Below are 14450 nucleotides of genomic sequence, written 5' to 3'. Positions count from 1 at the left end.
ACCCCCGGACAGGGCCAAACAGGCAGGATATAACCCCACCCACTTTGCCAAAGCACAGCCCCCACACCACTAGAGGGATATCTACAACCACCAACTTACCGTCCGAAGACAAGGCCGAGTATAGCCCACAAAGATCTCCGCCACGGCACAACCCAAGGGGGGGGCGCCAACCCAGACAGGAAGACCACGTCAGTGGCTCAACCTACTCAAGTGACGCACCCCTCCCATGGACGGCATGGAAGAACACCAGTAAGTCAGTGACTCAGCCCCTGTAAAAGGGTTAGAGGCAGAGAATCCCAGTGGGAAGAGGGGAACCGACAAGGCAGAGACAGCAAGGGCGGTTCGTTGCTCCAGCCTTTCCGTTCACCTTCACACTCCTGGGCCAGACTATACTTAATCATAGGACCTACTGAAGAGATAAGTCTTCAGTAAAGACTTAAAGGTTGAGACTGAGTCTGCGTCTCTCACATGGGTAGGCAGACCATTCCATAAAAATGGAGCTCTATAGGAGAAAGCCCTACCTCCAGCCGTTTGCTTAGAAATTCTAGGGACAATTAGGAGGCCTGCGTCTTGTGACCGTAGCGTACGTGTAGGTATGTACGGCAGGACCAAATCGGAAAGATAGGTAGGAGCAAGCCCATGTAATGCTTTGTAGGTTAGCAGTAAAACCTTGAAATCAGCCCTTGCCTTAACAGGAAGCCAGTGTAGGGAGGCTAGCACTGGAGTAATATGATCAAATTTTTTGGTTCTAGTCAGGATTCTAGCAGCCGTATTTAGCACTAACTGAAGTTTGTTTAGTGCTTTATCCGGGTAGCCGGAAAGTAGAGCATTGCAGTAGTCGAGCCTAGAAGTAACAAAAGCATGGATTAATTTTTCTGCGTCATTCAGCTCATGAAACATGGGACCAACACTTCATGTTGCGTTTTTTATATTTTTGTTCAGTGTAGATAGTCAGTCAGGTGGCTAGCTGCCGGCAGAGACTGCTATTGCAGTAATGTTGAAGGGCTCTGTCTAGTATTACTTCGCTAGCTAGAAGGATGAAGTAAAAAGCTAATGTTAAACGGAGCAAAATATAGGCTACTATGTTCACTTTTACTGAGAGGAGGCTACTGAGACAGACAGTGATGTGGCGAGGCTGAGGCAGGCTGCAATGCATGCAGGAGGAAGCAGAGGAGCTCTGACGAAGGCCAAGAGGCCGACCCATGAAGCTTAAATAAAAAAGTAACGCTAGCAAGAGCAGTGTGCAGGTTTTTTATTCATATTTTTTTTCTCGTGATATCCAATTGGGAGTTACGATCTTGTACAATGAAATAAGTGTGATAAATTTGAGAACAAAAACTACTTACATTTTAACACCACCGCAGAAGCTTCGCTATTTACCATCTTCCAAGTTGTTTTGTTGTTTCCTTGAAGAGATCTAGCTATCCAAATTCCCCCCTCTTCCAATGCATTGTGGCTGGGAAATTCCCAAAGTGAATTCTACTAGATGAAAAGCCAAAATTAGTAAAACATCCTGCCATTTTAAAGCATACTAGATTGTTGAAAATTTGCGTACTATAAAACATTTAATTTTCGCATACTCCAACAGCCTACTATTTATGACGCAAGTATGGTATTCGGACACTTCCAGTGTCAGTAGTGTGCAATATAGCGTTGAGCATTGACACAACCTAACTTAACCACCCCTTTTCCCCCAATAACTCTCTTAGGTGAAGGACATCTCACTGGAGGCCACAGGAGCTTTGTGAAGCCAGTGGAACACAACACATGGAGAGATGACCAACCAATCACTGTTGATGAGGGGAGTGGAACCTCAACCCAGCACGTTATCGTTATAGAGGTTAGTGTCATAGTGTAACAATACAGTACATCAAATGTGGCGCGGGAGCTTGTGAGACTTCCCTATGACATTGTTATTCAGTTCATGTACCGGTAATAACCTCGGGGGGGCTCCCGAGTGGCGCGGTGGTTTAAGACACTGCATCTCAGCGCAAGAGGTGTCACTGCAGTACCTGGTTCGAATTCAGGCAGCATCACATTCGGACGTGATTTGAAGTCCCATAGGGCGGCGCGCAATTGGCCCAGCGTCGTCCGGGTTTGGCCGGGGATAGGCCGTCATTGTAAATAAGAATTTGTTCTTAACTGACTTGCCTATTTAAATAAAATAAACCTCCTCTCTTCATGTGTCAGTCTGCAGAGGCCGCTGGTTCTGGAGGATCGTCTCTGGTCAAACAGGAGAGGACTGAAGTAGAGGACCCACAAGACATCCAGACTAGAGCAGCGGCTGGAGTGGCGCCCCCTGTAGCCACGGAGGACCTCACCGCCTCGCCCCAGCCAAGGACCCGACGCAGCATCACGGAGGTCAGTGGAATGCTGGACGCCGTCCTCAAGTCAGAGACAGACACCGAGACTTTAACTGTAATGCACAGGCGGCTATTACACACAGGATCTGACCACAGATCAGACCCAGAGATACTGGGGCTGAGGCGACTGGGCTGTCCTCCTGCTCCTGGCTTAGAGTATTTACTTTACGGTAACCCGAGCCCGAGGACGGTTCATTCCCATCGGGACTCAGGTTACGTGTTAGAGACTGGCAGTGATCCGTCTTGTTCTTACACTACAGAGATGGACCCTAGCAACATGCCCTTGGGTTTAGAGACACAGACTGATCTGTCTAGAGGGGACTGGAACCGGTACAGTAGGAGTCTAGGGAGCCTAGATAAGAAAGGGGAGGTTATAGTCGTAGATGAGGTGACTGTGAAAGTGGAGGGCGACGCTCCTCTGACATGGAATGTGGATGAGACTCACTTAGGGGAAGGACACTCTCAAGGCAGAGCTTTATTAGATTACAGGGAAAGTTTAGAGACAAATCCAAATATCGAGACCCACTCCCCTTTACATGCGCTCAGGGATCGCGACCTAGTGTCCACGTCAATGGGGCCTTCCGATTCACACGGCCGCATCCTATTTGATCAGGTTTTGAACTCAAAGGACCAAGGGGCCCAGGTTTTGGGAGTGGGAGCAACATCAGGTGGTAGTAAAGATAAACCGTTCCTCTGCATGCTCTGTAACAAAGGCTTCAGCTGCCTCCAGAAGGTGGAGATCCACCAGAGGGTCCACACAGGGGTGAAACCCTTCAGCTGTACCCAGTGTCACATGCGCTTCACCGAGGCTGGCAAACTGAAGAGGCACCAGAGGGTCCACACGGGGGAGAAACCCTTCAGCTGTACCCAGTGTCAAATGTGTTTCGCCCAGGCTGGGCACCTGAAGAGGCACCAGAGGGTCCACACAGGGGAGAAACCCTACAGCTGCCCCCAGTGTCACATGCGCTTCACCCAGGCTGGCAACCTGAAGATGCACCTGAAGGTCCATACAGGAGAGCGGCCGTTCGCCTGTACACACTGCGGGAAGAGGTTCTCAGAAAGGAGCTACCTCAGGATACACCAGCAGAAAAAACATTCCACTCTATAACATAGAAAGTAACCATTCCACTTGATCACTTCTCACGTGTAGATCAAATGCTGCATTAAAGTCAAAGATTAATTTTCATTGTTGTCAGCAGTAAAGATCCACAGATGAATTTGGAATAACGAGTAGTAGATTTTAGTGTTTAATTTTCCTGAGTATAATATTGCGTCCAGGCATTGTGTGATCTATAAGCCTTAAAAGTACTGTGTAAGCTATATGTTTATAAATGCCTATTTCATTACTTCCAATTACTTAATGAGAAAATGAATGCAGTTTATCAAGTTCATACAGATTTTTTTGTTGACATGCATGTGTGGTTTTTATATAGCGTATTTAACACTTGTTAAATACACTCGTAACCATATACAGGTTGAAAATGGAAGAGTTGGGCACTAATAAGCAAACATTGGAACGTGGTAGCTGTACAGCACTGTATGGGTATGCGCTGTAATGGTTTTGACTGAGGGAAATGCTGTAAATTAAGATGACTCGTTGTATTGTGAAAGACAATACCACTTTGATGTCATACAAGCAAGCCAAATCTGCACTTCACATCTCTAAATCTAACTCATGTCATATACAGTGTCAACGTTTATGATCACTATGTTTGATGTACAGTTACAAGATGTCATGTCGTCATACCCTGGGTTCTTCTGACCAGACTGAGCCTATGTTTGTTTATTGTCAAGAAAACTCACCGCTGAACACGCACCTGAATGCACTCATGACTCCATTCTATGCGCACCACAATGACGATCTGTTTCTCTGAATTACCTTGTGAAAGCCTAACACTTGAAGATTTGAATTTATAGCTTAGCTAGTCATGTTTGCAATAGAACAAGCTTTCAGATTATGTCCACTTTATCCAGATTGTGATTTATAATGGACTGTTTTTGGATTGTGTAAACAACAGTAATTGTGTGATGGCGTGGATGCAGGGCTGTATTCCAAACAGAACAACTACAAGTGTGCTTGCTCTAGTTCCTCAACGGCACAGCTAGGAGAGCTAAAAAAAAAGTACCTTTTATAGTTGAAGACTCTTCTTTGAGTCATAAAAGTGCATTGAAATGACTTAGGAACTGTGCACACTTTGGAGAGGTGTGTGGCAGTTTGGAGACAGCCGTTAGACCTACCGCTCAAACCCTTGTCATTTTTTGGTCTTAAGTTGCACCTACCCCACATTGTCCAGGAATATTCTTATTTTGCTACTGAATGTATCCAGAGTGTGTTCTGATTTTGGCAACATCTGTTGCAAAATGTACAGTAAATGGAAAATGCACATAAAATCAACAGTATAATGTTTAGATTCAATCTTGTCAGGTAAACTGTTGTGTACTCACTTTTTGTCTAATTATCTCCAAACTGTTCCCTTTCAATTGCTACCATGGTTATGTATGTTTTAATTTTTTTTATTCAGTAAGAAACATTTCAATTTAACCCTGTCCAATTCCCACGTGTAAAGGGTTAATAAACACAAAATGGGACTTTTCTAAGACTTTCATTGAATCTCTCTTTAATATACATCACATCTGATCTCACCCTATTCTGCATACACCAGACTGCGCTTTATAACCAATATACACCCACACACTAACAAACACCTACTGTACACTGGAGAGGCTATACGAACACGCCTGGTGCCCAAAATCTATGATGTATGTCACGCAGCGACCGTTGAGTGGGGACGTTCTGTCAGTTCAGAACAAATTGGCCACGTTAGCTACCACTAGCAACATGTAATACAGCTGCCCGGTGAAGCAACACTGGTCATTCACACCGGCTTGTCGTTACGTTAGCTAATTGGCAAGACACGGTGACATCCAGATGGTGCCCAACACTACAAGTTATTAATCCCTCGTCCGTCGAAGTAAACATTCGTCTTTTACAAGTTTTAACTAGCGCCATGCTGCTGTTGCCTACAAGCCAGCATAAACTAGCTAGCTGGGAAGGGTTCATCAGGACAACAGACTGAGAGACTCCATTCGTCTCCACTCGACTCTCAGCTGAGCGACATATGTCATCAATTTGGGCACCAAGCCTGTCCATATAGCCTCTCCCATTTTTCATGCATTTATTTTAACACGTCAAAATAGTTTAGGTTTGTCTGACTTTTGACTTATCATAGTTGACTCATATTTACCCACAAAATCATATTTATGTCCACCATGATGTTTAACAACAATTAAGTAATTATGTAACTACAGTATAGTAGTGGGATGGGTAAACACTTATTACCTGTGTATGTGTACGTACCTGTATGTCTATGTCTGTGTAATCTGTATCACCTCTCTCTTCCAGGAGGAGGAGGGTCCAGAGGTGCTGCTGGTGAAGGAGGAGGGCTGTGAGGAGGGTCTGGGGAACCCTGCGGGGACCATGGTCATGGAGGACAACCAGACTACACCTCCTCCTGAACCCACAGAGGAACCAGCTGAGCAGCACAGGACCACACACAGTATCACTGAGGTGAGCCCACTGAACTACTGTCTGAATGGTATTATGTCAGGGTGCTGATCTAGGATCAGTTTAGCCTTTTAGATCATAATGAATAAGATTTAATGGAAAGATCCTGGATCAGCACTTCTGCTCTGAGACTCTTTGTAGATTAGGGCCGAGGTCTTGATTAATTTTGTCTTAAGTCTGGGACTATGCCTTTGAATGATCAAACCATTTTAATGAGTGTCATGTAATTAAATTAACTAATAATTTTGTATAGTACTCATAGCAATCTCTCATTGCCCAATCAGAAGATGCTTCATGATCCAACATCCTCTCACTCTGTATCTCTTACAGTCAGTAGACATGGAGGATGGGAAGCCTGATCTGCTGCTGGTCAAAGAGGAGACAGTAGAGGATGAACCAGAGAGCATTGATCTGCTGAGTGGACTAAAGATGGGGGAGCAAGGTAAGGGAGAAATACATATAGCCTACATACAGTAATAGATCTTCAATGGGAATAGTGATGCACCTGGCTATTGTTTTTTTCTCAAATTCCTTCATTCATAAAATGAAATAAATACAGCTTATGTTTACATACAAAAACACATATTATAATGTATGTACTTGACCAGGTAATTGACTGAAAAAACTCCATATTTAGAGTTCTCTGCCATGTTTGTGAAGTCTATTTTCTAAACTCTTCCTGCAGGTGGTTGGTTGGAGGGTAACAGAGGAGATCACTCAGCCATTTTTGATTCCCAGACTGGTGCAGCCACGGGTCCAGGGGACGACATCGAGCAGGCCAGGACCAGAGGGGACATAGTGGAGGTCAGTGGATGGGACAGCATCCTCAACTCTGGGCTAGGAAACAACACTGTTAACCACAACCAGAAACAGACAGTCGAGCACAAAACAACATCCAAAATAAGTCTCCATGACAACAGACTGGCTGAGACCAGGGTGAGGCTTAGATTTGGTCTGCGGGGACGGGGAGGTGTCCGTATGCAGCAGGAGAGAACAGACACAGACTTGGCTAGCAATGATCCATCCTGTTCCTATAGTTGTGATTCAGAGAGACTGATGGCACCTCAGGTTACCCCCCTAACAGGTGCTGCCTTCAGCCTGCCTTCTATAGGATCTATCAACTGGAACATGGACCCTGCAACAACACAGACACTCCCTGACCTTCGTCCTCCTCACACTCTCCTAATGTTAAACCAGACCTCAGACAATGCCAGTGCCTCAACACTAAATGGTTACACAAGCCCATTGACAAATGACAGTAGTAGCAACGCTATCAGTAGATCCGATGGCAAAGAGAAGCGCTTCCCGTGTTCATTCTGTGGGAAAGCCTTCAGTTTCCCCAAACAGGTGGAAATCCACCAGAGGATGCACACAGGGGAGAAACCGTACAGCTGCCACCTGTGCCAGGCCAGTTTTTCACACTCGTCCAACCTAAAGAGGCACCAGAGGGTCCACACAGGGGAGAAACCGTTTAGCTGTACCCAGTGTCACATGCGCTTCGCTCAGTCTGGCAACCTGAAGATGCACCTGAAGGTCCACATGGGAGATAAGTCATTCGCCTGTACGGACTGAGGTTCTTAGAGAGGAGTTACCTCAGGATACACCAGCAGAAAAAACATTCCATTCTATAACATATAAAGTAACAATTCCATTTGATAGCTTCTGACTGACATCACACCCTGCATTAAAGACAAAGATTAATTTTCATTGTCAGCAGAAAAGATGCACTTGGAATAACGAGAGTAACGTATTTCATTGTTGAATATTCCTGGGTAGAATGTTGCATCTAGACATTGTGTGATTTTGACTTGAGTGTACAACACATTTAGGAATACCTGCTCTTTGCACTTCATAAACTGACCAGCTGAAAACTACAATCCCTTATTTATGTCACTTGTTAAATCCACTTCAATCAGTGTAGATGAAGGGAAGGAGACAGGTTTTTAAGAATGATTTTTAAGCCTTGTTACAATTGAGACATGGATTGTGTGCCATTCATTTAGCATTTTTACATTTGAGTAATTTAGCAGATGCTCTTATCCAGAGCAGCTTACAGGCACAATTAGGGTTAAGTGCCTTGCTCAAGGGCACATTGACAGTTTTCACGTAGTCGGCTCGGGGATTCGAACAAGCAACCTTTCGGTTACCGGCCCAATGCTCTTAACCGATAGTAGGTACCAAGCGCATCAGTTTGAGTGTGTCAAAAACTGCAACTCTGTTGGGTTTTTCACGCTCAACAGTTTCCTGTGTGTATCAAGAATGATCCATCACCCAAAGGACATCCAGCCAACTTGACACAACTGTGTGAAGCATTGGAGTCAACATGGGCCAGCCTCCCTGTAGAACGCTTTCAACACCTTGCCCCGATGAATTGAGGCTGTTCTGAGGGCAAAAGGGGTGCAACTCAATATTAGGAAGATGTTCCTAATATTCTGACCACTCAGTGCAAGTAAGCATATATGATGCCTTGGAAAAGTATTCATACCCCTTGGAATTCTTCACATTTTATTGTTACAAAGTAGGATTAAAATTGATTTAATTGTAATTCGATACATTATACACTGTCAAAGTGGAAGTTTATTTTTTATGAATAGAAATTAAATATCTAAAAGATATTGCATAAGAATTCAGCTCCTTGAGTCAATACATGTTAGAAACACCTTCTTGGGTAAGTCTCTAAGAGCTTTACACACCTCGATGGTGCAATATTAGCCCATTATTCTTTTCATAATTCTTCATGCTCTGTCAAGATGTTGGGGATCATGGCTAGACAGCAATTTTAAGTCTTGCCATAGTTTTTCAAGCAGATTGTCACGTCTGATCCTGCTCCTCCTATTCCGGTGTACGATGTCGCCAGAGTACTCACCAGAGTACTCACCAGCGGTCCTGGGATTCATCATTATGCACACCTGGCACTCGTCATTAAGCGCACCTGTGAGTCATTATGATTCACACCTGGACTCCATTACCGTCATCATTTCCTCCCCTTTATATGTCACATTCCCAGGTTCACTCACCAGTTGATATTGTTCTTGTGTATCGGCGGTCTGCTGTGTGTTATTGGCGTGTTCTTGGTTTTGTTGTTTTATTTAAATGCTTCTGACTCACTGGCCCATCATTACACAGATATAAGTCAAAACTGTAACTTGGTCACTCAGGAACATTCATTGTCTTCTTGGTAAGCAACTACAGTGTAATTTTGGCATTGTGTCATATGATGCAGCCACCACCATGCTTGAAAATAAGGAGGTAGTTACTCAGTGATGTGTTCTATTGGATTTTCCCCAAACATAAGGCTTTGCATTTAGGCCAAAAAGCATATTCCTTTGCTGTGTTTTTGTTGTATTAGTTTAGTGCCTTATTGCATACAATATGCATGTTTTGGAATATTTTTATTTCCACTCATTGAGTAAAAAGTCATTATTGTGGAGTCACTAAAATGTTGTTGAGCCATTCTCAGTTTTCTCCCATCACAGCCATTGAACTGTAACTGTTTTAGAATCACTAATGGCCTCATGGTAACATTCCTGGGCAGTTTCATTCCTGTCCTGAGGCTCAGTATCTTTGTGTTTTTAAAGTGAGATGATGATGATGATGATGATGATAGTGCCTTAATTCATGTTTACTTGACATGTAGTAATGTTGAACCTTTTCCAAAGTATTCTAAAATTCATTTTATCAAAGCGACGGTACCAGATTTACAGAAAAGGTGTTACCATAGTGAGAAGTTATTGTACTTGTCACATCATTTTGTGCAATAAAAGTACTGTATTTCACGTTGTGAGTGTATGACCACTTTAAATTAAATACAGAATTGACTCTGCTGACTGACTTGGTTATTTTTTTTATCATTGCAGGGGCTGTTTCCCTTGTCAGTTGAACCCAAACATATGGACTTAAAAAATTATAATTGGCTCCATATTGTTAAGTACTTGAATTAGTGTTAAATGGGCTTGGCTGTGGTAACTTGTTTTTGTCATGTTTCTGTGTGTACAGGAAAGAGCTTCTCATATATGTATGTATATGTATGTATATATATATACATATATGTATGTATATGTATGTATGTGTATATATATACATATATGTGTATATATATATGTATGTCTGCAGTCCATGAGGACCTGCTGATGTCCGGTGTTGCTGGTCTGTTTCAATGGACGATATAAGTAGACCATGGCAAACGGCCTGAGTGAGCTATCTTCAGTGATCCACCATCTTTGACTGGACCTCTGACGTTGCAGGTCACAAACCCTGGATCAGGAGCTGTCGCTTTTCCTTTCAGAGTCGGAGCCAGGACTGAACCACGAGGGACAGAGACTTTACCACATGGAACACAACCAGTGGAGAGGAGGACTGAACAACCTCTGTCCTGGTGGTCATCAGAGGGAGAGTCCAGTCTACAGCCCAGACCCCTTCTCTTCAGTGTCAGTACAGTGATGAAGCAGGTCCTGCGGGCTAGATGGACCCTCCTGTTTTTATGATACAAGCACCACAGTATCCATGATGAACAGAGCAGGTCACCCCGTATTAGTGGCATATTCAACAGCTTTTAATTAATGTGTTATCTTGTGATCAAGCCTTAAATGTTTTGTGGTTGGTGGCAATGTCAACAATTAGCCTGTTTGACATTTCAGTGGAAATACTACTATCAGCCCAGTTATTGGCCACCTTACTATTTTGTATAATTCAAAGCTGTTTTAATTTTGTTCATAATAGATACACCAACCTCATCTCCGAAGTGTTTACTAGATAGTTGGCTAGCCTTCTGGTTGAAGAAAATGGACTTGCCCGTCAACTTTCCAGTGCTTAAAAAAAATAATCACTAACATCTTTTTCAGTGTTGCATGCAAATGTATTTATTTTACAGCTTAATCTTATGTTTTGAGAAGGTAGCTAATATACATGAGTATGAATAATTTACATCAACTTTAATTTCAGTGAATTGACATGAACAATTGGAACGCTGGTGTTTGTGATGCACTTAAGGGAAGAAATACACAAGATGGGTTGAATAAATTCATATATTTTACCTGTAATATTTTTTTTAAATACTTGCATATGAAAACAAAAAACTTGACATCCGTCCCTATATTGTAACATAAATCACAAGGAAAAATATATTTCCACAGCCAACTCTGGATCCCACCGCACACACCTGCAGTATAACAAGTGCTGGCAGAAGTCACAGCACACCCGTCACTTCGGACTCACAATCCTGCATGGAGCTTGCAGGCGGATCACGCTACCCATAGCGAGCATAGCAGGTGGTGTCTTTTATTTGAAATGTTTTTCTTCATTTAACATGTGTTTACCTGTGGAGGTGGCTGTATTTGAATTGCAGGCGGCAGGGACACCAGGCAAGGCTCCTGTGGTGGTGTGACCAGGGGAGACTGAGCCTGCTGGTAAATGTTTTGCGCCCAGGGGAGCCAGCACCTTGTACCTGCTCAGGGCGCTTAAAAAACCCAGACTCGTCGCAGTTATAGATTTGTCTGGGTTTCTCCCTCAACCAGATCTCCTCCAAGTGCTTATGAGAAGTGAACGAATGGCACACTCGTTGGATGGGTGGCACACTCAGCTCTGCCCGTCCAGGGTGTCCGGCCTCCTCATGAACAGTTCCCACCACCTCTTCCACATATTCAAAAGAACTCTACCTTGTAGTTGGCTTGGGCAGCAGCATCAGGGAACTTAATGTAATTGTCTTGATGTAAACTTGATGTAAAGATCCAACTTTGTAATCTTGGATATCACATCCACCTTTATCAGGGCCACAGCCACCATCATCACCATCAGCCAGCTTACAGTTTCTCTTTAGAGTGATAGGTTAGTGTCTTTCATGGGCACCCACCTGTCGCCCCACATGGGTGTGATGACTCGGCCCACCATGTTTTGTGGCATGGTCATGGATGAAGTGGGTTCGACCACAATAGTGCTCCCTGGAGACACTCTGTTGGGAAGCCGCCCCCATACTAGATGCTCTTGTTTAGCAAGGAGTGTGTCGGCCTGGTTGAGTTTTGGGCAGTTCTTCACTCTGCCAACATGTCAGGGTAGTCATCATGTTCAAGAAGTATTCTCCCACAGGTGATGGCTGTGAAGTACATTCTGATATGAGTCTCCAGTACTCGTCAGTACCCTTCATTTGATGCATGAGGTGCTTTATCAAGTTTGTACTGAGAATGAGAACATCATGCTGACCTGGGACTATGAGCCCAGAAACTAAACAACTAATCCCATACACATTAAGGTCAACTTCAGACATGCATTTTGGTTGTGCCGTTTTCCCCCCCTACACCAATGAGAATGACTAGCTCTGACAGTGGCTTCTTCTCTAGACTAATATTTTCCGCAAGCATTCTATGCTCTGCTGCCTCGCTTAAAGTACAGGGCATGGAGCCGGTGTCAAGCATCCCTTTCAATTGGAACTGGTTATTTACAGTGACTGGGGCATAAAATAGTTAGTCAAATGGCTTTACTCTTTGTGTATTCTGCGCTATGACCCAAACCCCTCCTGGTGCTGCACTACATGCGTTCACATGTAAATCTTCATCACACTCGAAGGTTTGTTTCTCTTGACCCGCACATCCCCCCTCCATATGCTGGCCTCCTAGTTTAACGGCTCCGCTCCATGGGTTACTTGTGTGGGCTCCTCACTGTATCTAGGCCCAGGCTTCGGACTAGAGGTTGACCGATTATGATTTTTCAACGCCGATAGCGGTTATTGGAGGACCAAAAAAGCCGATGCCGATTAAATCGGCCGATTTTTATTTATTAATAATGACAATTACAACAATACTGAATGAACACTTATTTTAACTTAATATAATACATCAATAAAATCAATTTAGCCTCAAATAAATAATGAAACATGTTCAATTTGGTTTAAATCATGCAAAAACAAAGTGTTGGAGAAGAAAGTAAAAGTGCAATATGTGCCATGTAAAAAAGCTAACGTTTAAGGACTGACTGGGACTGCAGCCTGCAGCAGTGTCTGGTGAGAGGTGGGCCTCTGGGCAGCTCTAGGCCTCGAATAGCTATTTAGCCTGTCAAAAGACTGGACTGAACAGATCAGTGTTGGGTAGTAGTGAACTACATGTATTTTAACTAGTACTTTAACTACATTTTGAAGTAGCTTGGTGGTAGTTGAACTCAATTCAAATCTTGGTAGCGTTTTCAGTGGTTAATTACTTGTTTGCCAAGTAGCGATGTAGCTAACTACTGGAATTATTGGAACAACACTACCTTTTTTTGCTAAAATTAAGTATGGGTGAAGTAGGCAATAATTTATTTTATTTTTCACCATCCGACCTGCCTAATTTTCACTGCCTTTTTCTCACCCATTCTGACTCCACAGTGATCTGTACTTGCAATTTTCCACAAAGTAGTTTTGATGTAGTGAACTACTTTTTCAAAGTAACTTTAGTTTAGTAAACTATATTTTTCTTAAGAGTAGCTTTAGAGTAGCTTAACATCTTCCAGTGTGAAGTAATCGGTAGCTTGGTAAACTATATATTCAGAGTAGCTTCCCCAACAGTGGCAGATCCAGTCCTGGGGTATCTGTTTTATTTTGTCTAGATGGGCTGGCTGGATCTAGTCATGGAATGTCTATCAGGCAGAAAGGTATATACAGTGTCTTCATGAAGTACATTTTGTTGTGTTACAGGTTGAATTTCAAATGGATAATCCAATTTGTAAGTCGCTCTGGATAAGAGCGTCTGCTAAATGACTTAAATGTAAATGTAATGTAAATGTTTAAGTTCCTTGCTCAGAACATGAGAACATATGAAAGCTGGTGGTTCCTTTTAACTTGAGTCTTCAATATTCCCAGGTAAGAAGTTTTAGGTTGTAGTTATTATAGGAATTATAGGACTATTTCTCTCTATACCATTTGTATTTCATATACCTTTGACTATTGGATGTTCTTATAGGCGCTTTAGTATTGCCAGTGTAAGAGTATAGCTTCCATCCCTCTCCCCTACCTGGGCTCGAACCAGGAATACATCGAAAACAGCCACCCTCGAAGCATCGTTATCCATTGCTCCACAAATGCCGCAGCCCTTGCAGAGCAAGGGGAACAACTACTTCAAGGTCTCAGAGCGAGTGCCGTCACCGATTGAAACGCTATTAGTGCTATTAGTGGAAACTATAATTTCGAAAATAAAACGTTTATTCTTTCAGTGAAATATGGAACCGTTCCGTATTTTATCTAACGGGTGGCATCCCTAAGTCTAAATATTGCGGTTACATTGTACAACCTTCAATGTTATGTCATAATTATGTAAAATTCTGGCAAATTAATTACGGTCTTTGTTAGAAATAAATGGTCTTCACACAGTTCGCAACGAGCCAGGTGGCCCAAACTGCTGCATATACCCTGACTGCTTGCACGGAACGCAAGAGAAGTGACACAATTTCCCTAGTTAAAAGAAAGTCATGTTAGCAGGCAATATTAACTAAATATGCAGGTTTAAAAATATATACTTGTGTATTGATTTTAAAGAAAGGCATTGATGTTTATGGTTAGG

At 43.1% G+C, this 14450-nt stretch overlaps 2 protein-coding genes and 1 long non-coding RNA gene across 5 annotated transcripts in view; all 3 read left to right on the top strand.

The window, feature by feature from the left end:
• The window catches only part of LOC115190948 (neurotrophin receptor-interacting factor homolog), a 204524-nt gene that overhangs the window by 91236 nt on the left and 98838 nt on the right, over positions 1-14450 (top strand). The gene's annotated exons all lie outside the window — the stretch shown is intronic.
• On the top strand, positions 6341-7805 carry LOC115191365 (zinc finger protein 3-like). Its single transcript, XM_029749241.1, has 2 exons — positions 6341-6370; positions 6614-7805. Exons 1-2 carry the CDS (start codon positions 6358-6360, stop codon positions 7498-7500), a joined length of 900 nt encoding a protein of 299 aa, XP_029605101.1. The 5' UTR covers positions 6341-6357; the 3' UTR covers positions 7501-7805.
• Positions 8641-10967, top strand: LOC115191404 (uncharacterized). The gene is made up of 2 exons (XR_003877662.1): positions 8641-9106; positions 10173-10967. It is a non-coding gene; the product is annotated as an uncharacterized LOC115191404 (long non-coding RNA).

Source organism: Salmo trutta, chromosome 4 (assembly GCF_901001165.1).
Source record: "Salmo trutta chromosome 4, fSalTru1.1, whole genome shotgun sequence".
NCBI lineage: Eukaryota > Metazoa > Chordata > Actinopteri > Salmoniformes > Salmonidae > Salmo > Salmo trutta.
This window is presented reverse-complemented; position numbering and strand designations above follow the sequence as displayed.